General features: G+C 52.1%; 9 protein-coding genes across 9 annotated transcripts; 2 read left to right on the forward strand and 7 right to left on the reverse strand.

Moving 5' to 3' along the window:
• Positions 1-128: 128 nt before the first annotated feature.
• On the forward strand, positions 129-866 carry BDP81DRAFT_393478 (uncharacterized protein; the record flags this gene model as incomplete). The annotated part of the gene is made up of 1 exon (XM_060587829.1): positions 129-866. The coding sequence occupies one exon, from the start codon at positions 129-131 to the stop codon at positions 864-866; it is 738 nt and encodes a 245-aa protein (XP_060446397.1).
• Positions 867-1,396: 530 nt separating this feature from the next.
• Positions 1,397-5,026, reverse strand: BDP81DRAFT_317883 (vault protein inter-alpha-trypsin; the record flags this gene model as incomplete). Its single annotated transcript, XM_060584301.1, has 4 exons — positions 1,397-1,712; positions 1,764-2,142; positions 2,197-2,531; positions 2,781-5,026. The coding sequence occupies 4 exons, from the start codon at positions 5,024-5,026 to the stop codon at positions 1,397-1,399; spliced, it is 3,276 nt and encodes a 1,091-aa protein (XP_060446398.1).
• Positions 5,027-6,054: 1,028 nt separating this feature from the next.
• Positions 6,055-9,126, reverse strand: BDP81DRAFT_393480 (uncharacterized protein; the record flags this gene model as incomplete). Its single annotated transcript, XM_060587830.1, has 10 exons — positions 6,055-6,755; positions 6,824-7,004; positions 7,056-7,243; positions 7,300-7,448; positions 7,503-7,627; positions 7,685-8,262; positions 8,320-8,538; positions 8,597-8,667; positions 8,737-8,859; positions 9,038-9,126. 10 exons carry the CDS (start codon positions 9,124-9,126, stop codon positions 6,055-6,057), a joined length of 2,424 nt encoding a protein of 807 aa, XP_060446399.1.
• A 1,332-nt stretch (positions 9,127-10,458) lies between these two features.
• On the reverse strand, positions 10,459-12,403 carry BDP81DRAFT_517536 (carboxylesterase; the record flags this gene model as incomplete). The annotated part of the gene is made up of 3 exons (XM_060595914.1): positions 10,459-11,482; positions 11,553-12,182; positions 12,261-12,403. 3 exons carry the CDS (start codon positions 12,401-12,403, stop codon positions 10,459-10,461), a joined length of 1,797 nt encoding a protein of 598 aa, XP_060446400.1.
• Positions 12,404-13,368: 965 nt separating this feature from the next.
• Positions 13,369-15,316, reverse strand: BDP81DRAFT_448912 (major facilitator superfamily transporter; the record flags this gene model as incomplete). Its single annotated transcript, XM_060592346.1, has 4 exons — positions 13,369-14,130; positions 14,184-14,619; positions 14,671-14,984; positions 15,050-15,316. 4 exons carry the CDS (start codon positions 15,314-15,316, stop codon positions 13,369-13,371), a joined length of 1,779 nt encoding a protein of 592 aa, XP_060446401.1.
• A 2,132-nt stretch (positions 15,317-17,448) lies between these two features.
• Positions 17,449-19,177, reverse strand: BDP81DRAFT_460427 (general substrate transporter; the record flags this gene model as incomplete). The annotated part of the gene is made up of 3 exons (XM_060593653.1): positions 17,449-17,863; positions 17,918-18,877; positions 18,951-19,177. The coding sequence occupies 3 exons, from the start codon at positions 19,175-19,177 to the stop codon at positions 17,449-17,451; spliced, it is 1,602 nt and encodes a 533-aa protein (XP_060446402.1).
• A 1,968-nt stretch (positions 19,178-21,145) lies between these two features.
• BDP81DRAFT_425942 (base excision DNA repair protein) lies at positions 21,146-22,570 on the forward strand. Its single transcript, XM_060590253.1, has one exon. It carries the CDS (start codon positions 21,261-21,263, stop codon positions 22,425-22,427), a length of 1,167 nt encoding a protein of 388 aa, XP_060446403.1. The 5' UTR covers positions 21,146-21,260; the 3' UTR covers positions 22,428-22,570.
• A 1,123-nt stretch (positions 22,571-23,693) lies between these two features.
• BDP81DRAFT_448915 (uncharacterized protein) lies at positions 23,694-24,425 on the reverse strand (the record flags this gene model as incomplete). Its single annotated transcript, XM_060592347.1, has 1 exon — positions 23,694-24,425. The coding sequence occupies one exon, from the start codon at positions 24,423-24,425 to the stop codon at positions 23,694-23,696; it is 732 nt and encodes a 243-aa protein (XP_060446404.1).
• An 855-nt stretch (positions 24,426-25,280) lies between these two features.
• BDP81DRAFT_347230 (uncharacterized protein) lies at positions 25,281-27,793 on the reverse strand. The gene is made up of 5 exons (XM_060586134.1): positions 27,046-27,793; positions 26,793-26,988; positions 26,578-26,715; positions 26,359-26,523; positions 25,281-26,305 (listed from the first exon to the last, which is right to left on the reverse strand). Exons 1-5 carry the CDS (start codon positions 27,658-27,660, stop codon positions 25,452-25,454), a joined length of 1,968 nt encoding a protein of 655 aa, XP_060446405.1. The 5' UTR covers positions 27,661-27,793; the 3' UTR covers positions 25,281-25,451.
• Positions 27,794-27,894: the final 101 nt, after the last annotated feature.

A 27,894-nucleotide genomic window follows, 5' to 3' on the forward strand; every position in this document is an offset into this window, starting at 1 on the left:
CCTCTCACCACATCTCACGAAACGACATTACACACAAATCAACTCATCACCGCAATCTCACTCATCTCTTCTCACCTCACAACTAACACAACTTACTCTTATAACTCAAAACCATCAATAACCTCATAATGCCACCCTTAACCCCTCTAATCCTCCCAAAATCTCACCCCGACCCCGTTGAATTCCAAACCCTCCTCAACCGCTACAAATCCTTCCGCCTCTCATCACTCCTACTCTCCCCATCCTGCTTCGGCTCAACCCACGCCCGCGAAGTAGCCTACCCCCCAGAAAAATGGACATCCCGTCTCACAGACCCGCTCGCGACAACAATAGTCATCTACGAGGACGCCTCTCCGGCCGGCACATCCACAAGCATTGACTCGGCCGCGTCCACCACTTCATCACCATCTCCCACCGATGAAAATTCACTCCTAGACAACGCTCTCACCGCAGAATGGCTAGCAATACTAACGATAAGCGGCCCCCTCGACCCGCAAACCCTCACAACCTCCCTCCACCTAGATCCCTCCCTCGTAGACTTTGGCCCAACCCAGCAAACATCACCAGACATTCCCCTAAAGCAATACGTCATAAACGGCATGTTCGTAATACCTTCCGCCCGAGGAAAGAAACTAGGCACCAAACTGCTCGAATACGCCAAAGCCTACGTCACAGCAAAAGTCAGAACTCAGGGACAGGGGAAGGGAGAGGCGCGGATCTCACTCATTGTCGACTACGATAACGAATCCGCTCGCAAGACGTACGAGAGATCTGAATTTGAGGTAGTGCATCGGTATTGGTTTGATGATTACCGTGAGGGACGGGAGTCAAGGACCGAGGCGGCCGTTATGGTGCTTGATCTTTGATAGACATGTTTTCAAGTTCAAACAGTCGCAGCCACGGCATCACTAGCCTCTCTTTCTGCTTTAGTCTAAAAAAGGCCTCTCCGTTCTGGCGGAGCGCCAGTGAGGCTGTGTTACACTACGGAGGTTCAGTGTCTTTGTTACTCATGTTTTCTTGATGGAGGTGAAGTTCTTGAGTGGGCTTACTACGGTCTTGCTTCCTTCCTTCTTATCATGAGGCGTACGGGGCAGGTGGTCAAGCGGGATATAGAGGAGTCACTGCGCGGTTTCTACTATTCTTCTCTTTTTCGTTACAAGTATTCTTTCGCCTAGTAGGTAGAAAGGCAGCTACCTACTACCGTCGACAGACACAGGGAGGTTCACTTGTTACAAGATGCACATCATATCATAAATTCACTTCATCGGAGGAATTGATACTGTTGAGTTGAATATTATTGTTCAGACTATCTTTCACAGTCTAAGCATGAGCATCCCATTTTCCGATGTCCATCATTATGATCCAAGCATTTCATCGTCCAGTCAAAACAAACCCCTTAGAACAGACGTTCGGCAATAGCCAAAAACTTCTGGGCCGTCTCCTCGCCCAACTCCCCCTCGAGCCAAGCGACCGCCTTCTCCTCCAGCACCTCCCAACTGTCCCGTTCCTCTGTGAGAACCTGGCGCAGGAAAGAAATGACTGCAGAGGTAGACATGACTCTCTCGTCATCAACATCAAGGCGGTACAAAGTGTCCTTAACCACATCCAAAGTGATGCCAATGATGTCGAAGAGTTCCTTTGAAGAGTCCCAGCTGCCGTCAAAGTTCTGAAGCGATACTATGGCAGAGAACTGATCAGGAGATGGTGGCATGCTGCCGAAGCCCGGTGGCACAACAAAAGGGGAACTATTGCCCTTTTTGCACTTCTTCTTCTTCATCGAGAGGTCAAGAGTCGCAGCGACAGCAGGGACTGCAGCCGGGGAAGCTTCATTTTCCCAATCATCGTCAGAAATTTCTTCAGGGAGGGACATGCATGCAGCTTCACTCATCTCCCGTTGGTATTGATCAAGCAAAGCTCCATCAACCTGGGCCGTGGGAGGAGCAAGCGCGGCCGCTTGAACGATGGGAGGCTGTCCGTCAGACCACTGGGGAGGTGGGCTTGCACTACCAAAGAGACCTCCGCTCTGGGGCATGGAGGAAACAGATTGTCCACTGGCAGACCACTGAGGAGGGCCACCAAAGAGACCTCCAGTCTGGGGCTTGGGGGAGATGGAGTTGGCAGCCTGGGGTTGACCAAATAATCCTCCATGAGATCCATTTCCACCAAAGAGTTGAGATCCTCCAGCTTCCTTTGCACGGGCTGGGGCTGCGCCGAATGCGCCAGTGCTTGGAGAGCACGAGCCGAAGAGACCACCAACATTTGGAGTAGACGACGGAGCAGGGGCTGTAGGGGCTGCGGGATGACCAAACAAGCCTCCGCCAGGTCCACCAAAGAGCTGAACCCCTCCGCCGGTGTGGCTCGCAGGAGACGGGGCCGCGCCAAAGGCACCAGTGCTAGGAGAACGAGAACCAAAGAGACCACCGGCAGCTGAGGTAGACGACGGGGAAGGGGCTGTGGACTGGCCGAACAAGGATCCGCCGGGCTGGCCGGAGCCGAAGCTCCTAGGTGCTGCGGGCTGTTGCTGTTGCTGGCTGTTGGAAGAACCCAATCCGCCGAATAGACCTGAGCCGGTGAATGGTACATGAGGGTTCGACGAAGCCGTTGAGGATGGCATGCCGAAAGCTGATGCGACTGGTCCTTGGGGGATGGTGTTGGATCCGTCTTCATGCAAGTAGGAATCAAAGTCGAAATCGTTAAGCACATTATCGCGAACAAGCGGATCAGCAAAAGTCATGGAACTAAAGTCTTCCATGCCAGTGGACCTCTTCCGGGATCTGGACGCCATTCCTCCCCTAGTTTTTTTCATCACTGCCTGACTCTGTCGAGTCGCATCTGGCTTAGATATCCCAGCTCTGGCTTGCTCTGGGTTGGCAGCGCCAATCTGCTCGATGTTTCGAGTGTTGTTCTGCTCAACCGCAACAAAGGAGCACCACTTGCCCCCAACCTGAAACTGGATGCCAAGTCGGACGGCCTCTCGCTCGACCATGCTGGGGAAGCGGCCGGGATGTTGCGACTGGAGAAGGTTGCCGTCTCTACTCTTTGCGTGGTAGATCCAGCCACGGCCTTCTTCCAGTTCCTTGACAGCCTTGCGAGCAGCGAGCTGATGAATCGTCTTGGCCTTCTGATCAAGCACAGTGATGGGGATTCGGAGCTCCAAAGGACCCTGAGATGAAGTGCCACGCAGAACCAAGGACTCTGGAGTCTTGGACCTCAGCTCTCTGTCGGGAGAAAGCAGAAGATAGACGCTGGTACGGCTAAAGGGGAAGAGAGGCGGGATCTGGAAGGGAGCTTGAAGAATTTTGGGTGGCTTCACTGTCGGAATGTGGGAGTACCGCTCTAGACCAGAGTTGTCGCCTTGAGGCTGAGCATCTTCCATGTCAACGTCATCATCTGCGCTATTGTCAAAGAGGGAAATCGGCTTTGCGGGCTTCTCGGGTTCCTTGCTGTCGGCAGTCTTCTCGCGAGCCGCATCTTCGGGTTCGATGATATCAAAGTCGTCTTCAGGCTCCGTCTCAGACTCGGCATCGGCATATTTGACTTCGAGGGTATAGTCATTGACGTGGGGAGTGAGGGCTCCCTTGAGCATGCGGACGACTTTGCCAGACATCTTCTCATTCTCAGAGACAGACTGCGAGAAGCCGTTTCCGGCTCGAGCAAGGCCTTCGATGAGAGAGTGGCTGACGTCTTTGCCTACACCCAGGGTAAAGAGACGGATCGCGCCTTTGGACTCCTGAGTCATTCTATCCACCATGCCAAAGAGGCGACCTTGGTCCCAAACCTCACCGTCAGTGAGGACGAAAGTCTCAAGGTCGAGATCGATGTGGCGTCGCTTGAAGGTCGTCTCAATGGGGTTGTAGATCTGGGTGCCTCCGTAGTTGGCGGAAAAGGTATCAATGTGTCGCATGGCAGTTTCCAAGGTGCTCTGGTCATACATGACAGACTTCGGGAACAGGAAATCATGCCTTGAACCGAAACTACAGATGTTGAACATGGAACCGACAGGCAAAGACTTCATGAAGACTCTGAGGGCATTCTTGAGATCCTCCATCTTGTTACCCTCCATGGAACCAGAGCGATCGCAGATGAAGACGACTTCGGGCTTGGTGGCAGCAAGCTTGAACTTGGGCACAAGGGTGGCCATGAGGGCCTGCTGATGGGGAATAGTGGGGTGTGTCTCGAGGACAGCAACAGGGTTGGAGGTGTTTGTCGCAATGACCTGGATAATGAAGTCATTGTCTAGTTGAGCAGTGCCCAGGGTGAGGGTGGCACTCGCAAGCTGGAGAGATGGGGTGGCATTGGCGTTCATAGTGGAAGTTGAGCCGACGGAAACAGAAATGGGATGCGAAGGCGACTGAATGGACTTGATGACGCTTCCAGTTGGCACCTCGGCATCAACTACAATGCGGATTCCGTCCTTTGCAGAGACGTTTGTGGGCTTGGCCAGCAACTCGCCGGGGAATGCGCCATATCGTGGTGCAACGGAAGTGGGAATGGTGAATCTGATGCCGTCAACTTCGGCTTCGTGCTTCAGCTCGCCGAGGTATTCGATCTCGATTGCAATCTCGGCGCCAGCGGGGACGTTGCCGATGGTGGTGGTGAAGACATCACTTGCGTCGGGGAGTTGCTCCAGGAGGCCGGCTGTCTGGCCCTTGGCAACAGCCTGGTTGTATGTGTTGCGGGCTGCGGTCTTCTCCTGGACTACGCCGCGAATGACACGATCGTTGTTGATGGTGCAGGTAAAGGCAACTACGGAGACGCCATCATAGAGGGGGAAGGTGTAGCGAAGCTCGGGGGTGGGTTCTGTCGGTGAAGGGTTGACAAAGGTCTGGGTGAGGGTGGTCCGAGATGTCGATGCAATGATGCGAGCGTGTGCCGACTGGGAAAGTGTGGGAAGGTATTGCCGCGTGGTTCTTAGATAGCGATGCGGATCAATGTAGTAAAGACCGCAGATGTGGATGTGTGTAGACTGGACGGGTTGACCAAACAGGTTGTGTCCGGCAGTGGCGTGGGATCGACCGAAGACCATATTGGAAGTAGATTCGTCGGGTTGAATGAAAGTGTTATGATAGAATATGGAGACCAGTAGGATGACTAGCCGTAGAGTGCAGAAGATTGAGGTCGTCTTCTGCTGGCTGCTTGAGATGTCTCGCTCGTTGCGTTGTCGTCTGGATTGACCCTGGTGGCTGTCGTAGTGTACCGAGAATATTCAGATGAATACGCGTCAAGAGATGGCGGTGGTGAAAGTGGTGTAGAGTTGGGATGGAGTGAGAAGAGCAGAGACTGATAGAGACCTGAGAACCTGAGGATTCTTATATGCATCCATCACCAAAGGCAGGACCGGTCGTTGGCGGCCGCTCCTTCTTGGTCGTTTGTCTACCGTCACCTAGCGCTGTCAAAGTACCTCGCCAAAGAGGCACAGCCGCACAGCACTTCTTCAGGCAATTGCAGGCAACAGCTCCCTGGCTCAAAAAGCCAATCAGCGCTCGCTTTCATCTGGGAGGCACGATCTGATTGGCCGAGGTGATCAGCTCAAAAGCTGCCTTTGGTAAGCAATTCTGACGCTAGCAGGGGTGCAGGAGCACTTTCAGGGGTAGCTCTGCCCCATAATCGGCCGCCATCTCCACTTTTGTCCGCCAGAACGTTGTGCGCCGCTGCGTATTCCGCCCAGGCTGACTTTCCACCACCAAGCGAAGCCAATCAGACCATTTCTCTACGACCTGCTTTGTAATGGGCCTACACTCTTTCAACTTCATCTTTCCCTCTTTCGTCAACCTTTCTTCCCATCTGCAACATTGATTCGCCAATGGCTTCGTCTATCTGCTCAGGCTCCCAGTTAAGCATAAATCCATGTAGTTGCCTGACAGGTGAAGCAAAGAATGACTCACCTAGCGCATTGGTGAGTCTTGCAGCTTGCTTCTGACGTTCAACAACGCAGCCAAGAAAGACATGACGCTTCTCCGGAACTCTTGGTACCTCATCTTCTTTCATGCGCCATCATCCGTCATTGACTCATCTTTTGCTAGGTATCATTATCGTCACAACAAATCCTGAGTCTCACCCGCCAAATCCCAAGATATGCCTCTCCAACTCCCCAAAGTCACCCAGATCTTGCCCCGTTAGAGCTAGATCCTGGTTATGATAGATCGAATTCCAGTTAAACGCATCTTCGGGCAAAAAATCCGCCATCCCCTCTGCCTGGTCAAACGCTTGCGCATCCTCGGCTCCAGCGGGCTGCATCCAAAGATACGAAATATCGTTCCACAGACTCGAGTCCAGCAGACTTCGCGATCCCAACTGGCTCGCCCTGCTACTCCCTGAAGGCGTCAAGCCCCCTCTCTCGACTGATCTCCGCATCGTCATATCTCGGAAGCTCTGCTGACGTGCTCTGGTATCTTCGCCAGTACCTTTATCCTCCGACGACGTAGACACCACCATCGTCGCGGGAGACTGCTGCCCACGAGCGGATTCCGATCTAGTCGCCGCCGCGGGATGCGAACGGAACTCGCTCGGGCTGTTCTTCGGAATGTCCAGAAAGGTCGACAGGTGGTCACGCATCCGTCGCACTTCTCTGGCGCGCTGGAGCGCGAACTCGTTGCCGCGGCCCACCAGGTAGTCGAGAATCTCCAACGCTTCTGATAATCCCGGGCTGGGTGCTAATTTCTGGCTTTCGTCACATGTCGAATCGATTGTCATCGTCAGGATCATAATGAAGGCCGCCGAGAAGATTGCGTCCAGATCGAAGAAGCCAAAGGTCGCTACGACGTAGTTATGGGTCAGTCAAGATTCCACAAGATTTGCGGATCGGGGTTTGCTTCAGGCGTACTCAGGATATTCCTCTTCCGTAATAACATCAGGACCTCGAGCAGTCGACGAGCCGCTTCTGAACACGTTCGACTTAGTCGCCCGAGTGGCGAGGACCCCAGGCTTAGACCGTCTCCGCTTTCCTCGTCAAAGATGAGTTTCGAGACGTGGAGCATCACTGGTCGTATCGTCAGGAGAATCGCCTATCCAGGTCATTAGCGATGTCGAGGCACAGTGCAGCAGAAACAGCCTACCTGGTATAGCATCATGTGAAGATATGCCGAGGTTCTTAAAGAGACATCGCCTTCCATGGACGGCATATCAGACAGCTTGGGCGAGAACTCGCCCGGGATCTCCTTGGCGATCCAGTACAGCGACTGCACAATCTCTTGCACGTTTGGGACGAATGTCTCTTCCGGATGGTTCCCTGGTCCATAGATGGCTAGAGACACGATGGTCAGCAACGTCCCTGTTCTTTGGTTGACTCTGACCTCTTACTTGATAGGATCCTTCCGGTAACTCTTGCGATTTTGATATTAGTTCTGAGCGGCAGCGCTGGCGGAAAACCTGGCGAGTCCGTCGGCATATCAATCTCAATAACGTCGTCCAGAATCCCAGCAGGGTTGCCAGTGGCTGCTGCAAGCCGTCTGCACATCATGTCAGCTCATAGCTCGTCTACATCTCGGCGGCCCAGTCCTCACCTCTCTTGCATATACACGGTCCACCAGAGACGGTTCAGATGCACCTTCTCTGACTGCAACAAGTGCTGTGTCCCGGACTTGCGATGGTACCCATGCGTCGTCGCCAGTCGAAGAGCTGAGCTGATCTACACAGTTTAACTGTTAGCAACCTTACACCGAATCCAAGGACACGGACAACTCACATAGAGATACGCCTCCTCCTTTCGATTTGCATTCTGCAAATACACCGCTGCCAAGGCATGAATCTCAATGCCCAACTTACCCAACCCATACAGCTCACTCAAACTTGGCAACCGAGCCTGCACATGTGCGAACATGCTAGCCCCAGGAACAGGCAAGCCCCCGCCCTTCTCCTCCCCGTCGAACCCCCCCGAGAAAAGCTTCCCAATGGCAAATACGAGCAGCATCTCGAGGTACCACGGCATTTGCGCCTGCGATATGGCCTGTGAGTTATCCCCCAGGTTGGCATAGAAAAAAGCGAGGCGGTCCGAGAAGTCACGCGTGTCGATGTGGTGCTGCGTGTACCCGATGAAAAAGGTCATACTCTCAAAGAGGCGGCGAGCTTCGTCTTCTGAGGGGAGGGTGATACCTCCAGCACTGGTGCCGCCATCGTCGGAGGGTTTGAGAGTCGTTGTCTGGGAGAGGGAGCGGGCGGGGGGTTGCATCGGCTCTCGACGGCCTAGACGGGGATGCTCTAAAAGATTTTGGAGGCGTGAGCCAAACGTGTGACTGGAGCTCAATGATGAGTCGGCCGCGATGGCTGATTGAGATCTGTCAACATTGGTACTAACGCGTTTCCAACAAGTGTTTGACTTACCAGAGCCCGGGGACGATGCGACGTGGTTTCCATGACCTCCAGATGGTGGGTTGGTCGGTGTTGGAGAGGTGAGTTGATCCAGTGCTATTCCCAGCAGAGTGGAAGCAGCATTCACCTGCGTCGCATTATCCGTGGGCGTCTGTGCTGTGGCCCTCGTCGGTGGCCGGTCTGGCGATGCTGCTTGGGCGGTTTGTACTCTGGCAGTCTCACTCTCTCGTGCTACAGAGTTGTTAGTAAGGTATGGTTCATTGGAGGCGTCTATCGAAGCATCACTAACATAGTGTTGGCCCGAGGCTAAACCCCTGACCCTCGTACCGAGCGAGCCTCTCTTGGAGATCCTGTATCCTCCTATCAAGCTCGTCAGCATACACACCTGCATGTGCTTACATGTAGATCCTGGAGTATCACTGAACTCACGTAACAGAGTAGACCCGCTTCTTTCCGGGCTGCGGGAACTGGCACTCCAGATGTCGCTTGGTGCAATACGTGCACGGCGCTTCGCCGGAGCACTTTACCTTCTTCCGTCTGCATGTGAGACACCTGCAACATTCAAATACCGTCAGCGACTCACAATTGACAACTCAGCCCATGCCAAATCCCAAAAGAGATGGAAACAATGGGTCTGAAAAGTTCCAGGCTCCCTCAAAGTGGTGCTCCCGAAATAATCAAGACCGCGTGCGCGGACGTGACGGGGATTGGAAGGGTCTCGGAGACTCACGCCGAAATGGTCTTGGCCGCTTCACGGCTCACACCATGCCTACTGCTCATTGACAGGCGCCTCGGTGACGCATGAGATGTCGTATCCATGGCTTCCAATTGTTATGAAATCCCAAACAATGGCGCAGAGCATTTGGTTTCTGTCCGAATTGTTTCCTGCCTGCAGATGTTGTCCCCGAAGTCTTGGGGACTGGATGTCTTGCAAGTGAGGGGAGATACGCATGGGAGATAAGGAAGCCACCGCCGAACTTCGGAGCGGGGAAGTGCCGGCGCTAAAGTAGGCTTATCGCCTTATCGCTGCCATCAACAGAAGCACGTCGTTTGCATGTAGTCGCAAGCGTGATGAATATCACAGGGCTCATCTCAGAATCGATAATTGAGGTATGAATTAAACCGCAAAAGTACAGATTAATTAGATTCTTACACTAACGTTACCCTATCGAGAAATCTTCAACCATTGACCATGTCTCGTCCGATCCGAGTTGAAGAGAGTTGGTTTCGGTCAAATGCCACTCCTACAATCCTCCATCCGAGCCGACGATAAAGGCGTACTCATCAACATGACCATGCAAAGCAAGCCGTGGGCAATTCTCAAGGCAAAACAAAAAAGAACCCGCAATGCAGGAGAATAAGTCTTGTTCCCGTATGCCCCCACGACCACGCGGCGCTTTAAATACAAGATCAATAGCAAACTTCGCGGGGCCGAGATGCCGAGGGGATCATCAGAAGCCTTGCCTAATCGGGTAATCCGCCGAACCGAAACATGCGCAACAGCAATGATGATGATGATGATGATGATGATGATGATGATGATGATGTATTTAACGTCTGGTAACAAAAGGACGTGCCGGGCGCTATGCCGACATGGTCTATACTAATGCGCAACAGCAATGAACCTGTCGTGATAGCTTCAACCATCTAAGGCCTCACCGCCTATCACGTGACCTCCGTTATATAATCACCGAGACCCACACTCGCTCGCATCCTCTATTTCAGAGCGAGCCTCGTAGCTATTCCCTACTTTCAATGGATAACCGTTCTCTATCACACATCTCGATGCCCACATTGTGACTAAATGACAGAACCTCTCACTCTTCAGCTGCCTTCAAGTATGATGAGATGGACCCATTGGACAACAGATTGCCTTTCAACTTGCAAACATTTGGGAGCGGAAAGGGTGAAAGGGGCCGTAACAAAAGTTCAGTTGTTTGCTTGTCCATTGAGGTCAGAGACTTGACTGGCGAGTATCCTTCGGGACTACCATAAGGAGGGAACTCCAAGACAAGTTCCTGGCTGTTAAAACCACGTTTATTAGCCTCGGTGATTCTAGACGTGAGGACCACGCTGGTATGCATTGCATCAATCGAAAAGCCAAGGACTCAAATCCGCCAACAACCGACACCTCTCCCCCCGTCCATCCTCTCACTTATCCCCATCAACAACCTTCAACACGGCCTCCAGCGGCGAAATCCCGGCATCCCCGGGAGCATAGCTGGTAATGTTCAAGCTGACCATGCCATCAAAAGAAGACACCTTGCCAACCGGCACTCCACCAGTCATATTCGCATTCAACATACTCGCAACTACCCTCCCACCCACTTTACACTGCTGCCACACCGTCGCGTTGCCTCCGCCCTCACCAAGAACCAACTCCTCCCCGCGCGTGATGAACTGCCCCCAAGCATTCTGCAGCGCCCGCCGCAAAGGCATCGTAACCGCCGTACCAGGCGTATCAACCGGCGCAAGCAACACATCAAAATCTGACCCAGAACCAACATCGACGCCGTGGTACGCAGGCGGCACACTATACTGATACCGCCACGCTTTCGCCCCTTCCTTGGCGGCGTACGCATTAGCAAGCCAGTGCGAGGGGCACACAAACGTCGCCTCGGCGTAGAAGTTATTTGCAACTTGCTGCCAGCCCGTAGCGTAGTCCGATACCGTCGTCGCGTACGGCGATTCAAGGCCGTCGGTGCTGAACCCCGGCTCCGTATTATTCGCATCCCTCGAGTTGGCAATGAGAAAAGCCTCGTGTTTCTGCGCGTAGGTCGCGAGCACCTCGGAAACATTGCCCGCCGACAGCGCGGGGAAGTTACTCTCCACAAACGAGACAAAATGTGCCTGGGTAGTAATATTCTGCCACGTGAAATACGGTCCTTCGTCCGCGACGTTGCTGGTGAGTACCCTTCGCCCGTTGACGCCTGCTTTCCCCCAGGAGAGCTCCTGCGTGAGGGTCTCTCTGACGAGTTTGCCGTCGATGATGGGCCACCATTCCCATTGGCCGTAGCGGCCTTGGGTGCTTACCCAGTCGCTTGCGTTTTGGAGCGTGAGGGAGTCTGCTTTTTGGAGGCAGGAGAGGAGAGATGGCGAGGTGGTGTTTGTGGAGCAGCCTATGCGCTCTACTAGGCTTTTATATGCCCTTGTCGGTCTGTCGCCGTCGTGTTTCCTGTCAGGTATGTAAGTCAGTACACCTCCATCCGTATTAACATTCTTCAAGAAAAGGGGTCGAAACGTACGGCAGGGTAGTCAGGTACGGACTACTCGCAATGACACCATCAAACAACCCAACAGCCTCATCACTTTCAGCCAAAAGCAACGCCCCTCCCGCACCAACAGACTGGCCCGCGACAGTTACCTTTCTCGGATCTCCTCCAAACTTGCCCACATGCGTCTTCACCCACCGCAACGCGCGAACCATGTCCCATAACCCAGCATTCGCCACTCCCCCGCCCTGAACAAGTTCCTCTGAGGGAAGGAATCCGAACGCCCCGAGACGGTACTGAATGATAACGGCAACATAGGTGTTGTTATTCGTCGTGATTTGCGAGAAAAAGTCAAAGGAGGAAGCTGAGTCTAAGCTATACCCGCCGCCGTGGATCCATACCACCACGGGAGTGACTCGGGCAGCTCCGCGGCGCCGGCTGGAGCAAAGACGTTTAGGAAGAGGCAGTCCTCGTCGCCGGCGAAGGCGAAGTTCTGGAGAGAGGCTTCCTCGGCTGCTGTTTTGGGATATTGGAGGGAGCGGCGGGCCCACGGGCATCGAGGCGGGTTTGCTGTGGCTAGGGTCAGGCCGTCGTTGCTTGAGTTGGTGCCGCTGGATGTTGGTTCTTGGGGGAGTTTCCAGCGGAGGTCGCCTGTTGGAATGGCTGCGTAGCGGATTCTGTAGCGGAATTAGATTTTGATAGAGGTTGATGATGATGTGATGTCTGTTTGAGAATGCTTACCCTCTGAATATGTTGAGATTCGAGGTTAAGTTGAATGTGCCTTGATATCTCGCATACTTCAGGTCGACTATCGGACCTTCGGCAGCGGAAGCCGCAGTCGCCAATAGCGGCACGGCGAGTTGAATGCGCGAATGAATCCGCATCGTCGTAGCCACTCTAATGAGTTTGGGCTAGGCAGCGACTGGATGTCCCGATGATGTGTGCCTCAAGTGGGATATCACCACCTCGACGGAAGATGAGACGACAGGAAACCACAGCTCCAGAAACAATTATCGAGGCAGGCAATTGCAGTTTTACCCCAACTACCGGCGAGTTCAAGTGAATCCATGATGATGGACGTGGAACACGCAATAGAGTTTGAGTAGCTCATCAAACGCACTATAACCCCGGCCAGGATGTGAACAACTCAAATCCGCCCGAATCATGCGTTTACCTGTCGTTGATTCGGCCTTACTTTGTGTTAGGCGGGGAAAGAAACAATACGGCAATTGATTAGAAGTGTTCGTACTCCGTACGGATAGCTCCGTTACGGGTCCCGGGAGGCGGGGCCTTGGCGCTACATCGAGCTTTTACCACGCATAGGCAACGAAAGGACTAATATAAGAAAATACGTCGTCATATTTCATGTTACGTTAAAGTAATTAGTCAACCTTGTGACTTGGTCGCACTGGTCGGCGACAGCTAAGATCTGTCGAAGTACGGAGCACCTACTTTATGTAAGGAAATACATATTCACGAAGTATTGACAAAGAACCTCAACTTAACTCCTCAAGAGTTGACTGGGGCATGGGACTGTCAAGAAGTGTGTAATTGCACCTCGCGCAGGATACAGCAGAGGCAAGCTGAAATGCAAGTGAATGAATGATGCTAGATTATCCGTGTAAAAGACCTAATGACCCACGACAATCCCTTCCAACTTCCAACCCATCAACATACCCTGTGTCTATGATACCGCAACTCCATGCTCAGTGCCAAGTGTATCCGTGTTCCCAACCTCAAGTACCCGTACCATCCACATTCCTATCCCATGTCATATGAAGGAAACCCCGTGCAAAGTGTCTGATAACACTCCTCTTTATGCAGCTTCTACGTAGTCACCCCGAGCCGTCTAAGAACTGGCACCAGGCGACGAGGGAATAGGCTGAGGCCGTCCCTGGCTTGCGCTCTTGCGGGTCTCAAACATTCTCGACACCCGGTTCTGGTGCAACGTATGAACCGTCTCGTGAATCTTGTTCAGATCATAGTGACGGATCATGAAGCTCGCAAAGAAGGCAATCACAGCCAGCGAAACATACACACCGTGCACGCCCTTGAAGCCGAAAGCATACGACTCCAAGACGGCATCCTTGAAGGTACCGTCGGGCAAGCCCTTGATGACGAGAAGGTACTCCTCGGCGCGCTGAGCGATATCCTGAGCGATACCCTTACGCTCGAGCTTCAGAGCCATAACGTTCTGGAACGTGGTAGATCCGACGTTGACGCCGATGGCACAGCCGAGCATGCGGAGGAAGAGGTACATGGCCGCGGCGTGACCCGAGTTCTCGGGCTCGACGATGGCGCCGGTGACGAATGTCTGGGCGTTGAGGACAAAGCCGTGGCCGATTCCGCCGATGGCGAGGGTGACGATGTGGACGGGGAGAGAAGTGTCCACGTCCCAGTAGATCAGGAGGCCGGAGGCAATTGACATAAGGGCCCAGCCGATCCAGATAGACCAGCGGTATGCGTTGAAGCGGGAGACAAGAATGCCAGAGATAATGGAGCCGGGGAGAAGGAGAAGGGTGACGGGCAACATGGCTACACCAGCCATGGTAGGGCTGTACTGCGAGACGGACAGGAAGTAGAATGGGATGTAGTACAGCTGGCCATAGAGCTGCGAGAAGTTAGCCAATGATCATCGGAGATGTGTTTGTGTGATGCACATACAATGAAACCCTGAAGGAGGCCGAGGACGTAGACGGTGATGGCGCTGCGGTCGGTGAAGAGAATCTTCTTCAAGAACGGGTATCTCGCATAGCTGTGCTCGTAGAACAGAGTCACAGTCAAACCAGCAGCACCAATGAAGACGGGCACCAAGGTCTGCGCGCTGCGCCAGGGGAAGTCGTTGCCGCCCCAGGAAATCCCGACAAGGAATGTCACCATGGAGCCGATGAACAGGAAGCCTCCGAGCCAATCGACTCGCTTAAGCTTCTCGCTGAAGGTCGCCGTAGGAGGCTTCAAGGTCAAGAGGATAGGAATGGCAAGCAGAGAGTAGCCGCAGATGGGAAAGTTCAGGTAGAAGATCCATCTCCAAGTAGTGTGCTCGGCAACAGCACCGCCAATGATGGGGCCGGTGAGGGAGCCGATAGCCCACGCCATTTGGCTAGAGATGGTGTCAGTGGTAGTCGCATACGCGGGACAGATCGTTACTCACATGATACCGTAGTACTTGGGGCGATGGCGGAGTGGCACAATGTCGGTAAAGACTACCAAGCTGAGCACATACATGCCGCCGGCACCGATGCCCTGAATGACACGACCGCCGAGAAGAACCCCGATGCCATTTGAAACGCAGCAAAGAATGGTTCCAACGGTGAAGAATGCCAAGCTGCCAATCAGGATGATGGGCCGGCCAAAGATGTCACTCAGAGAAGCCAAGAACGGCATTGCAACCGCGCAGGATATCAGGTAGGACGTGCCAACCCAGAAAGCTTGCGTAGACGTTCCCCCAATATCTTGAACGATGGACTGCGCAAGAGAAGCGTATTAGCATCGACCTGCCAGAAAGACCGTCGCCATTAAAGCCAACTTACACTCAAAGACGTTACAATCACGTTCGCATCCAAGGCAATGACGAACGACATGATGGATAACGTCGTGATGATGACCATCTGATGCTTGGAAGGCTTCCATTCTGGGATGCTGTCGGACTCGTCGACGAGCATGGGATCGGAAATTCCTCGCTGATCATGTTCCTTCGGCTCTTTGATGGCGGTATACGAAGCCGCGGCCGGATCGTACGCCGTCGAAGAGTACGTCGACGTCGAGAGGACGCTGTCATGTTGTTGTCGGTAAGCCATCTTGGGCAGTCGTGCTCAAGACCAATGCCGCACGAAAACTTGCAAAGAATATCGAGAGAGTTGTCAAGCTGAAGACGAGGGAAAGAGAGAGCAGAGGACTGCAGGTGCTCGCCCTTCTTTAGTATCTTGGGCAGCACATGCCCAGTTGGTGCTTGCTTCGCATCCCAAGGTGGCAACCAAGCTCAAGGCCCGGATTGCCGTGCGCTGGCATCTGCATCCCACATTGGCGAGGTACATAACGGCTTACGCCCCACCGCAGACTGCAGAATCTTGAGCCTCACAGAGTATCACAGTTCGGGCCACAAAGGGCAGTCGGGTCCTCGGGGGCGAGTTATGGGCCACCGTCGCCGGGCTGCGAGTTTGTTTGCCTGCGGCTCGGCGAGTACTTTGCTGTCGTTTACACTCGTCGCTTTCTTGTTTCATTGGTTGTCGCCGCGTTGATCAGTGCAAAACAACGCCCTTTGACACCATATGGACAGCCCAGGGCTGAAACTGATATGGGAGGCGGTAGCTGTGGGTGTGAGAGGACGTACCGCCGGTTCTGGTACGGGCGATCAGAGAGTTTGAAATCCTGATTCCAAGGCCTCGGACTCTGGCCACTGAGCGTCTGGTAGGATCCTAGAGATTAGGTTGCTCGGAGGCTTTGATAAGATTAAGCTGATTTCTCACGAATAACCGTTGAGAAGTTGTACCCACGTCAACCACAGTTTGCTCTGTCTGCAGATGTTCTTGAATATCTCTTAGAGTGCTGACGGTGACACCAGCGTACCCTTGTCGAGAAGCATGGTGCTTCTTCCGTGGCGTGGCGGCCATCCTGATCCATGCTACTCTCTTCAGGCCCACCAGTGTAAGCGCGACATTGGACCTGGAAATCAGGATATGGCCTCGAAGGGCGTAAAGGTGCTAGCCCGGGTAGAGATGTCGTATCCGTACCCGACAGACGGGACCCGTGCGTGCCTCGTTGGTGCATATTGGTTTTAAGCTATCAAGTGGCGGTGCTTCATCGCGAACTGTCTTGTCGGCATGTCGGCCTAGACTGTTGTTCTTTTGTCTCCGATATCAGACGATCGGGCCGGGATCTCGAACAGACATTCTTGGAACATACCAGCCGCATGGGATTACCGGCAAAGGTGAGAACTGATGGCATGTGCCTTTTCATCGAATGTGGCTTGGACCATGGACGGCGGATGACTGAAAAGAGCGGGCGGTCGCTTCCGTGCGCTTATTCGATGATAACGTGGCTGCCTAGATGTAGATGAGATTTTGGGTAGATGCGGGTAAGTTGTACAAAGAAAGATAAATGAGGGTGTTTGGCTCTGTTGGTTGGTAAATATTGTTAGCGGGCGCCTGTCAAGCGGAAGAGGCGGTCAGCTTGCAGGTTGATGTGCGGCTCAATTCTTTCAGTCAAACTGAGGCTCGCTTCGTCCATTTCTGGGGATTCGCAAACGTGTTTGCTGACTGTGGATGCCCGACCATGTCGTCCCACGTCACTGATATTCAGAAACGAAACACAGCCACTGATACTGCTTGAGCGAGAGGATCCTGCAGAAAGTCCTACTTTCCCCGGTCGCCAGTCGTTCGAGCGTGCGCGCGGCAACATGCACCATTAGCCTTCGAAAGCCATACCTACGATGTTGATCTGATGTTCGGGCGCCCGGACACTAGTCGAGGTTTAGCGCTGTCAGAGGCGGGCTTTATATTCGACTGACGGTGCATGACTTCTGACCTGTCGAGTGAGAGAGCTGTGGTTTCTTTTACCCCAAGATTTGATGTTTTCCCCAGGACTGACGATCTCTCCCAGTCCAAATGTGATGATAGATGTGAGTAAGGTAAGTCAGTAAAACGACCCGGGCACCTTGTCAACAATGGTGGTGGGTAAAGTGCCGTTGGGTAGAAGCTCATGGCCACAGACAAAGATGATTCAAAGGCCGGTGCGCAAAGCTTGGCAAATGGCATCTTCAGATGAAAAGCAACGCCATGCCAGTGCGTGCAGACAGGTTTCACTACGGATTGAGGTGAGCGTCAGTGGGGCCGGCGAGTACGAGGCGCAGTTTGGTATTCATTGTAGTCGCCGAATGGCGCTGGGAGTGCAGGTATTTTCATTTCAGGGTAAGTCGGAAAGCAACCGAATACTACGCAGCAGAATTCTCAACTCTAGCCGAACCATTCTTTTCCCCTTCCGAGGCTGAGTTGGTCCAGTGGCGGAATTGTTGTGCCGGCAGCCTCATCTCAAACATGCGATCGATTTCAGCCGGCGTTCGTCCCTTCATCTCAGGTACCACGAAGAAAGCAATGACAAGCCCGAGGGCACAAAGACCAGCAAACACGAAACCGGTCTTGGCTTTAAGGTTGCCTTTGTCGGGATTGAAAATGTATGGCAGCACAAATCCAAAGATGGAGTTGTTTGCTCCCGCGGTAAACCAACCGATAGCTTGGGCTTTGGACCGCAAATGCAGCGCTGAGGTTTCGGCACCGACAACGTGTGAGGCCGGCCAAACTCCCAGACCCGCCACGATAACTACCGCTATCAGAGTCATTGATGTGTACCTGTGACAGTCAATTAGGATGGTTCTCACGGCCACGGGGTTGCTGTTAACGTACCATGGTATCACTGGACCTGACCAGCAACCCGCAATTCCCATGGCGGTCCATATTATGGACAAGACGGATAGCGTGCTTAAGATGAGTCGCCTGCGTCCTACCCTCGAGAGGACCCACACGCTCATGATGTTGGCAATCAAACCGCAAACGAGGCCGAGTATAAGAACGATGACGCTCAAGTTGGCCTTCAAACCAACGACTTGCACAAAGTAACTCGACTTTGACAGCAACGTCAGACCAAAGATGTTTGGCAATGAGTTGGAGAACATGATGATCAAGGTGCGCCTGAGGTTGACACCGCGGAACGAATCAACGTAGGTCGCATTGGTCAGTCGCCTTTCATGCTCGATGTTGCGGCGGATGGTGTCGAGAGTGTCCTCAGGGTCGGCACCCGCCGGATCTAGCTTCGCCTGAGCCTTGTGAGCCTGGGAATTCTTGTTCCTCCGGATGAGATATGTCGGACTCTCGGGGATCAGGAATGCCATCAACAACGGAAGGGCAGAAAACGGCCATTGAGATCCAAAGCAAATGGTGTATCCATTGGCCAGGTTGAGGCACGCGAAGATGACAGCGGCACCAGTCAACTGGCCAAGAAGGGTGAAGATTGGGAAAAAGGCCAGGAGCGGTCCTCTTAGATTCGGCGGTAGAATCTCCGACATGTACGTCTGGGAAGTCGTCATGACCATGCCGATGGCCCCGCCTTGGAAGCCTTTACCAGCGAGGAATATGATGCGCCGGGTATGGATATCAGGAGAGAGGTTGGATATGAAGCAAACAGCAACACCAATGGCCGACAGAAAGGATCCCAACGCAAGCGACGCTCGACGACCATATCTGTCTTGGAAGACACCTCCAATCAAAGAGCCAATCATGGAGCAGCCTGGGCTGACGAAGTTCCAGAGGCCGAGCCAAAGTGAAGGCAGAATCCACATGCCATTAAGCTGTTGACCAAAGTCATGCCTTGAAAGGTTCTGTTAGCCCAACGTGTTGATGCCAAGGACATAGAGCCGCAAATGGCAAGGAGGGAACTTACTGGAAGCTGGGCATTGCCGAGACTGTGCCGACAATGACATAGTCGTAGCCGTACATCAAGATGGCGGAAGTCATGCCGATACAGTAGAGAACGACGCGACGCCACTTCTTGATTGACTGCCAAAGAGTGAAGTGGCCATGTTGGTTGGCCTCTGGTTCCGAATTATTCGTGCTTGCTATGCTGTTCACGGCGTTTAAGCGGCCGACGTTCACGGACTTGACACTCATGTTGTACAGATCGCCAGTGGCATATCTCGTTGGCGGACCCGAGCGTTTGGGTGAGGCTTCGACGGTTTCCCGGGGCGTTGTGAAGTGCTTGTGATGGCTTGTCTTTGGTCCAAGGACTGCCGACAATGAAATGGGTGTTGGAGTACGGAGTAGATGGAAAGCGCATCTGGAAGGTGAGGGAACGACAGCATTTTCATTCAAGAGTGTAGCACGCTTTGTTGCGCCCACGACGCTGGTCGAATACAAGCTAGGCTGGCATTCTAAGCCGCTTCCAGATCTTGGCGACTCTGCTAGGTGTGATCCGCATGTGTCCAAGACATTCCCAGGTTGCATTGCACCACCGCCAAGAGCACGTATTTGCAACTCTGAGTCCGTGGCGGGGAAAGTTCCCTTGGGGGTGATGAAGACTGTCCAATAATTTGAGGTGGATGAGAGTGGCATGCTGGCATCCGCGTTGTTGAGCTACACTAGGTGGGATTTCTTCTTTCACCTGCGACACGCAGAGATGCCGAAGTGGAAGTAGAAACGAAACGGGACGAACCGGCCAGCTGATGAGAGGGGGGGATCGCCCTCTTTCCACCGTCCAGCACGTCGTTTGCGGGTCGTGTTTTCTTCCGCTTACTTTTGACGAGGTCGAGGGCGAGTGCTTGATTTCGCTGGCTTAAGTGGACTAGCAAGCTGTTTATTGTCGGCTCGAATGCGAAGCTTTGCGCCAAAAGATCCGGCTCATTTAGAGTTGGACGTTGGCATTTTGGCCTTTTGTTCTCCTTGCGGTAGCGCGTCTAACTTCGGATCCGCACACGGCGCATTCGCGCGATTCGGACGTTTGGTCACCTTGTAGGTGGCCGTAGCCCGTTGGCGACATAGGTAGGTCAGGTAATTATCCATCGATCTGGTAGACATGGAGGTTTTGCAGAGCGAAGTTGCCGAGGCGTCCTCGGCGATCCTCTACCACGCGTGCCTCGTACGAGACATCTTCAAACGCCTTGGAAATCGGTATGCTGAAGCGAGAAGAAACGGTTTTGATCTTCAGGGTGGGTTTGAAAATAGTTGAGTATTCGGCCGATAGCATGGAAGACCCATGCCATCTGATACAGGTTGGTTGAATATTTGCAAAACGATGTCCAGGTTAGGGAAGATTCGAGTGCTCTTCCATCTGCTGCACACCCTCTTGGGCGAGATACGTCCGTTAGGATGGAGGCGAGTCCACTTGGGCGGGCCATTATGCACGTGGGCGATGTGCCAGGGCCCAGAGATGTAAAGATGCGGGGAGACCGTCACGGCGCAAGGACGGGGAATGCCTTCCGGGCCCGTCGCCGGTTGTAATCACGGGTAGTGAGGTATCAATTCCGACCCCAAAGCGCTTACGATGCCGTGCGTGCGTCGAGAGGTCGTGCTCCAAAGGTGGAATGTGTTGGCAAAGGAGGGCTGGGAGAGGCACGAGGGCGATTCGTCGAGATGCGAGTGGCTGCTTCGGAGGCTTGGGGGGCTGCGGCCCATGTTGCACTCTTTGGCAGAAATTTTCTCAAAAAGTACGACGGCAGCGTGGCCGTGAATGCGCCAAGTCTGAAGTGCTGGTCGCGCGAAGAGGAAAAAGCAAAGATTCATTTGCTGGATAGATTGGAGGAGGAGAGAGAGGAGCTGGGTGAGAGCCTTGAAGCACAGGTACGTACTTCCAACAAGTACCGGAGGCCGGAGGATTCTTCCCCTATCCTCGGTAGGACCTGGCCGAGACGTACCTTACCTAAGGCACCTCAGAAACGAAAGCAAAGGAAGGTGCAGCGGTAAGGGCCATGATCGCATGGTCTGTGCGTATCGACTAGGCACGGGCCAGGAACGATCTCGTTCACAGGCGGGTGAGTGGTGGGTCTCGGTGGGTCCATTTCGTTGACATCACCACTGAGGGCGCGGCGATGGCGTCGGCAACGTGCTTTTCTGCATCGTCATTGCTCTCTACCCCTGGATCAGCGACAGCGGCTACCTATGCAGCGTTGAACTCACCTTTCAACCTATCCACTCACCCTGATTATTTTCTGTACGACTTACATCAAAGCTACCTGTTAACAACTTTCCGCGCTGTTGCATGCGATCTGTCTTGCTTGCCATGGCGAGAGCAACCCGTTCGAGTGCTCGTTTGGCCTCGACTGCCACGAAACCGGCAGAGACCTTGAGTGCTGCTAATGGCACACCAAAACAAGGCCGATCTACGAAGCAGACTTCGTCGGACAAGGAGATTACGCCTCAACCAGAAAAGAGGAAACGGACAACAAGCAAGGCTGCAAACTCAACACCGGCCAAGAAGGTCAAGACGGAGGATGCAGACCATACGGCATCCCCGGACTTCGCCAACGTCCCACTCCTGACACCGCTCAAGAAGGAGAACATCAAGTCCGAAAGCCCAGACACGAAAGCAAAGGTCCAAAAGTCACCGGCAGACTTGAAGTCCAAGAAGCTCATGGCCTACTCTCAGTACGCTGACAAGTCACCCTTCCCCGACTTCCTCCACCCAACACCGGAAGAGTGCAAACTAGCCCATGGCATACTGGCCAAACTGCACGGGAAAAGGGAACGGCCCGCCGAGGTCAAGGCATCCTCAACCCGCGCCGGCTGTGGAGACTCGCCTTCAGTCCTCGACGCGCTGGTCAGAACCATCCTGAGCCAGAACACGAGCGACACAAACTCCACCCGCGCCAAGAGGAGCATGGACGACGTCTACGGCGGCAGCGATGAGTGGGAGAAGATTGTCGAGGGTGGTATTCCCAAGCTGCAAGAGGCCATCAAGTGCGGTGGGCTGAGCCAAGTCAAGAGCAAGGTCATTGTCGGCATCCTCAACCAGGTCAAAGAGAAGTACGGCTCGTATTCTCTCGATCATCTCTTCAATGTTAGCAATGAAGATGCGATGCAGGAGCTCATTAGTTTCCAGGGCGTCGGGCCCAAGACTGCCAGCTGTGTACTTCTCTTTTGTCTGCAGAGGGAGTCGTTCGCAGTGGATACTCATGTGTGGAGAATCACCGGTCTCATGGGGTGGCGGCCCAAGAGCGCGTCGCGGGACGAAACCCACGCTCATCTTGACGTCAGAATTCCAGATGAGGACAAGTATGGGCTTCACATCCTTCTTGTGAAGCATGGCAAAGTGTGCAGCGAGTGCAAAGCTGGTGGTAAGAGTGTTGGGAAGTGTGAGTTGAGAAAGGCATTCCGCCATGAAAAGGCGAAAGTTGAAGAGGTGGAGTCTTGCGATATCAACGCCTAGATTAAGGGCTGACCACCTTTATTTCTCTACATAATACACATTTTTGTGTGCCTGATTCTTTTTGCCGATTATGAATAATCAGACCTGCATCAATGAGTCTTGACTTCACTCGTCAATGAGACTAGACAATATGACTGTTACCCTGGCTGTCACCTGTCTTGTAAGATTGAGGCGCCATGATATGTTCCTCACCAAACCGATATCCCTGCCTTCAACAAGGTTTGATGAGTAGAAGAGGATATGCCTAAGAGCCTCGTTCAATCGCTGTGTCTAATCAACCAGGACAGGGGACTAGCAACCGGGGTTTCCATTTGATTTTATCCTTCGGACATCACAGGCTTAGATACACCATTTGTTCGAGGAAGGCTCAGTCCAGAAAGTTTAGACCCAGGAGGTCTGAGACTCCAACACTATAAGTTTTGAGAATGTCCATCATTCCATACTTTCCAGTCTCTTTCAAGGTCCGTATGAGGCTATGAGCTTGTTTCCATTTTACGCAAGTACCAGGTCTGCGTCATGGAACTTAACAATGTTCTGAAATTGAGTGACTTTTTCGGCTTATTGATGTCTTCAGGTTGGCTACTTAAGTATCTCGAGGAGCTCGACGTCACAAATTGTCACGTTGGGCACACGTTTCTTCGACTATTTGCTGTCTTTGAGCTTGAGAGTAGAATCAAGAAAGACCGACCGATTCAAAAGTCATGAGCAATGTTTCATAGATTTCGTTCAAAAGCCTGCAGTTTGTTTTCACATCGAGTGCTACCTTAGTTAGCGTTAGTATATTATTGCTAGGGCAGTAACATAACTAATTTGTTTCTCCCTATGATTTCTTCTCGCCCACGTTTAAGATTTGTCGCAGCGCCACACGTGGCGCTGCCGATTACTGCCGTACGAAACCGCTTTCTACAAGCCGATTACCCGTCTCGTACGGTATATAGATACGACCCTCATACGGGTCTTCCACTTATAGGAATCAAGCCACTTTCTACTATATATGTCTTCCACTTGCTTCCTTGCTTTGTGATAAGATTCAATAGTGATCATCAAGGCTAGAGTTGTCATACAGATTAGCATTAGGTGAACCTCAAGATACAAATCATAGCGCATCTACCTGGGTACTATTGGATAAGAAGCCTCGAGTATTAGTGTATTTAATGATACCTGACGACTCTGTGATGTAAAATTGAGACAAAAACCCTAATTGTTTCCTTTTTTGCCCAGTCTCTCAGCACGTTTATCTGGAGTCTCAGGGAGGTATTTAGAAGTCTAGTCCTCTATAGTGACATGTGCAGGTTCAGGTTCTAAACGATCGCGATCCCAGTCCAAGTAATAGACCGTAGCATCAACCTTATCCTGTGGGTGAACTCGATTTCTTAGCGTTTCCCTAATTGAGAGCGCGCAGCCTGGACGACCTGGGCCTGTAATGATCAATATGATCGGGTTGTGCTTTGGGTCGACCTGAACCGCCGCCAAATCGATCAAGGCATTCATAACAATGTCAAACCTGGCCCCCCCAGCAAACATGTCAAGAAAGTCGATATAGATAAATAACCTCCTCTTCTCGGCAACCAACAAAACGATATGTTTGAAGAAGACGCAGAGGTAGTAGAGATGCTCATATTCAAGATTTGGAGACTCGGGATTCGGAAAGTTGTCCGGGTTGAAATTCTGACTTTTTCCCGTTGCGTAGTCCTTTTTCACATAACGCTCGATAACCTGATAGGTGAGAGATGCCATCGTGATAAAGGCAACGATCCCCACTTGCTTACGGCGCACACATCCCCGTATGAAGAAAACGAGTTGGCCGATGGGAGCAGCATCTTCTGCCATTTCGCGATCAAATCTCGTTTGAGTGGTGGTAGGGAGCATGAGCGAGCTCTGTTCCAAAACCATCTTTCTACACCATAGCGATAGTTGAGTTGAACCTGTATCTAATACGTCGGTAGGGTCCCAATTGCCATCGAGGAGCAGCAAGCCTGACGATCTGAGGTCAGCCATCCAGACTTGAATTTCGCGGAATTCGGAAATTTGGTCGTGCGTTGGCTGGTGCTTGTAATTATAATGCGAATTGTGATCCCGTTACTTTGGTAGACCTGATGTCTGATAATGTGAGAAGTCTGCCACTAAATCTAGCTTGACCAGCTAGAAGATCAGCATTGCGAAGTCTGTGTCGAAATGGATCGGACTTGAATCTCGTGAAGTATAGCAGTGGGAAGGCTGGGAAGTGTTCACATAGGCAGGTCGCTGAAGAACGAGGGAAGACTCAGTGCATTGAGCCCAAGGAAGATCCATTTTGTATACAGTTTTCTAGTAATAACGTCTTCTTCCCTAGCAAAAACATGCCTCTCGATAGGTGGAGACTGATTCATTATAAATTTAGAGTAAATGTCGTCCTCGGGGAAGTGCCCTGAACATCTTCTTTGTACACCTTGGGCCCTCTTCAAGGATTCCTTCCCTTTGAGTCATGGGTGAGCACCAACCTACATGCAGCTGCTTTGCTCGCTACGGGGACTCAGGCTGTCGTGTGATTCGATCAGAATCAAAAACTGAGATTTTCCACTTGAAGATAGCACTGGCATTTTTCATCACCAACGATCCATACGTCTGATTCTCTGATGTCTTAAAATGGCCTAGCGGTTACCTGAGCCTTCTATCTCATAAGGTAAGGCACGATAGAACCTCTCAACTCTCCCATGTAAGATAGAACGGCTGTCGTATGGTCATCATATGGTCATCTAGATGCGAAGTAAGACCGGTTGTGTGTAAGAAGTAGGAAATAGCAACGAGATTCGCGCTGAAATAGGCACTGCGAGCGAGAGTAGGTCTCGTAGATCACGCAACCGACAAAGGTCACGTGACGATTGGTGAGGCCACAGATGGTGGAAGCCATCACGACAAAGGCGTTATTCCCGAACCCTGATCAATTCCCATTAACTTTCCCGGCTAATCTTGTTTCGCTTTCGTAATTACACCTGAATAAGCCTGTAGCTTATCTCACGATGGGAAATTTCGGCCTTCGCTTCCTTAGAAAAATCCCTGGGCCAACTGCTCTTGTAAGCTAGCCGAACTCATCCCATCCCCAGATACAGGCAATTCGTGCATATGAAGCAGCGACTCTGGATCCTGATCGAAGACTTGCCTGACCTCGACGGTCGGTTGCGGACTCGTGATGAGCAATTTGATGGTTGGTCGACCGCCATATCCGCCTTCTTCCACCAGTCTCACCAAGCTGAGAACAACGGCATCCATCCCATGTAAGTACTCTTCGGTTTCGTATAGACAGATACCATCGACCAAGCAAAAAACCACCATCTTTGGAGGCAATTGTCGGATCAAGAAGCTGAAAATGTCGCACAAGATACTGACATCATCACTTTCAATGTCCTCTAGGAAAACCCCTGGACCCGGCTTGACATGCTGGAAATGAAACTGCCGAATGATCTGCGCAATAAGAGATCGCACCATAGCCAAGCCGCCCCGGTACTGGTTCCAAGCCATATGACGGCCACAGAAGAAGACAAGGCCAATGAAGCCATTGCCATAGCCGCGGAACGTATGAGTCAGGAGGGTACAGATCACCGAGAGCGGAGAGATATCCATGGAAGAGCGGAAATCCCCATGAATGAGTAACTTAGCGGAGTGGTTACTTGCCATCCAGTTACGGAACTGGCTTGTTCCTAGAATGTGTTGCGCTCTCCCTCTGTCCTCGTGGAGTACCAACTCCGTGCTTTCAGCTACGTGCCTTAGATCTTCTTCGTCTATATTTGTAATTCTTAGACGGACTAAAATGTCTCGGGGCAGCCAGAATTGTTGTTCCTCGATGAGTTGTGGTAGCGGTGATGGTGTCCGAAGCAGAGGTGATCTCAACTGTCTTTCCTCTGCGAAAAGAGTTAGTGAGCGACTCAAACCAGGAAGTGTATCGTTAACTTGCTTGCAAGATCGTTGAGTAGCGGAAGAACCCCATTGAACAAGTTTGCAAAAAACGCCATGCCAGCATTATTCATCTGAACATCTCGATGTATTGACCCTAGAACAATTTGTAACAGAGCTGTGTCCCTCATAATTGAGTCGTTCTGTTGCATTATCTGGCCGTTATCTGGAAACAAAATTAATTCATGGAAGAAACTAAGGATTATACCTAGTAACCTACCGCTGCTGACACGATGCGCTAGAGACATCTTGGTTTGACTTTCTAACGAGCTGCACCGGCTCTTGACGTCTTCAAGACTCTGATACAAGGCCTTCTGATACTCGGGACCCGAGATGAGGGCCATGCCGGCACGTTTTGCTGGGTCGTCGAAAATAGTTAGTTTGGCAACATTCTGCCTAAGCATTCATAACGTAGTTGTAGGTGATAAATTTCACCTTGATGGCTTGTGTAGAACGCAATAGAATACTCTATGGCCTTCAAAATCGCACAAACAAGGCCATTTGAAGCAGCTAGAATGTTCTCGTCCTTTGGATAAGCTTGAAGGTAGAAGTCAATCTTCTCGAATGCTTCAGGCAAGTCCTCGAATTGTGTCGCTACATCTTCCCTCGTCTGAGACACTTGGCGATAAGCCTTGTTGTCAAATCAGTCAGAACTTTCCTTGGAACGACGGATCTTGGTCACACTCACATCCAAAACAACTTTGATCGCGCCGACGATCGGTTTCGAAAAGTCTATCTCTGGAACAAGCCTTACCACTTGGTGCATAGTCGATGTCTGATTGTTTAGGATGCTCCGCAAATTCCTTCTGAATTTCCCTACATGAGCGTGGCCTTGGTGAAACTCGTACTTTTGCCTGGCCGAGTCCAACTTTCCTTCTACATCAGGCCATGTTGTTAAATGCCGGATTCCCCACTCTGGGTGTTTTATGACGCAGGGGGAAGTCTCTCCTCTTAGCAGCTCCATTGAGTTGGGGAGAACAGCCTTCCAGAAAGCCATGTCGCTGACAGATTTCATCATGGGACGTACTGATCGCTGTGTTGCTGAAGGCAAATGCGTCACATCAAGCATTGCTGACGTTGCCTGCTGGGATATGACAGCACCGAGTGAATTTTGGAACCGCGGTCTAAAGAGGCCTTCGGCAGGGTCGAACTGTACACGGCGTGCATCGAAAGCTGGATGATATTGTTGCATTCTATTTTCAATGAAGTCCATAGCTGGAGAGTGCAGGGTGAAAGATGGCTGCGTCGAAGTGATCTGTGTAATCAGATCATCATCCATGGTCGTCGGGTTGTGCTTGGCCATTGAATCAAGGTCAATAAACTCTTGCCAAGTTGTGTGTGGTATGAATGAATCGAGAAGATCTTCCAAACATTAATGGATAGTTTGACCAAATACTCAATTTACTACCCCCTCTGAATATGTTGGTCTTCTCCTATGTGCCCGCGAGGAGTGTGGTAAGATCAGGCTGAGTTATGTTCGCAGTCATGCTTGCATATGCACTCATGCAGCGTCACCCCTGGACGCATACCATTATGA

Source organism: Colletotrichum phormii, assembly GCF_030913505.1.
Source record: "Colletotrichum phormii strain CBS 102054 chromosome Unknown BDP81scaffold_8, whole genome shotgun sequence".
Taxonomy (NCBI): Eukaryota; Fungi; Ascomycota; class Sordariomycetes; order Glomerellales; family Glomerellaceae; genus Colletotrichum; species Colletotrichum phormii.

Coding starts and splice junctions, on each gene's coding strand:
- BDP81DRAFT_425942 (XM_060590253.1), top strand. CDS start 21,261: ATGCGATCTGTCTTGCTTGCCATGGCGAGAGCAACCCGTTCGAGTGCT.
- BDP81DRAFT_347230 (XM_060586134.1), bottom strand. CDS start 27,660: ATGGCCAAGCACAACCCGACGACCATGGATGATGATCTGATTACACAG. Junction 26,716..26,792: donor GTTCTACACAAGCCATCAAG/GTGAAATTTATC, acceptor TCGACGACCCAG/CAAAACGTGCCGGCATGGCC. Junction 26,306..26,358: donor GCTACTCAACGATCTTGCAA/GCAAGTTAACGA, acceptor CTCTTTTCGCAG/AGGAAAGACAGTTGAGATCA.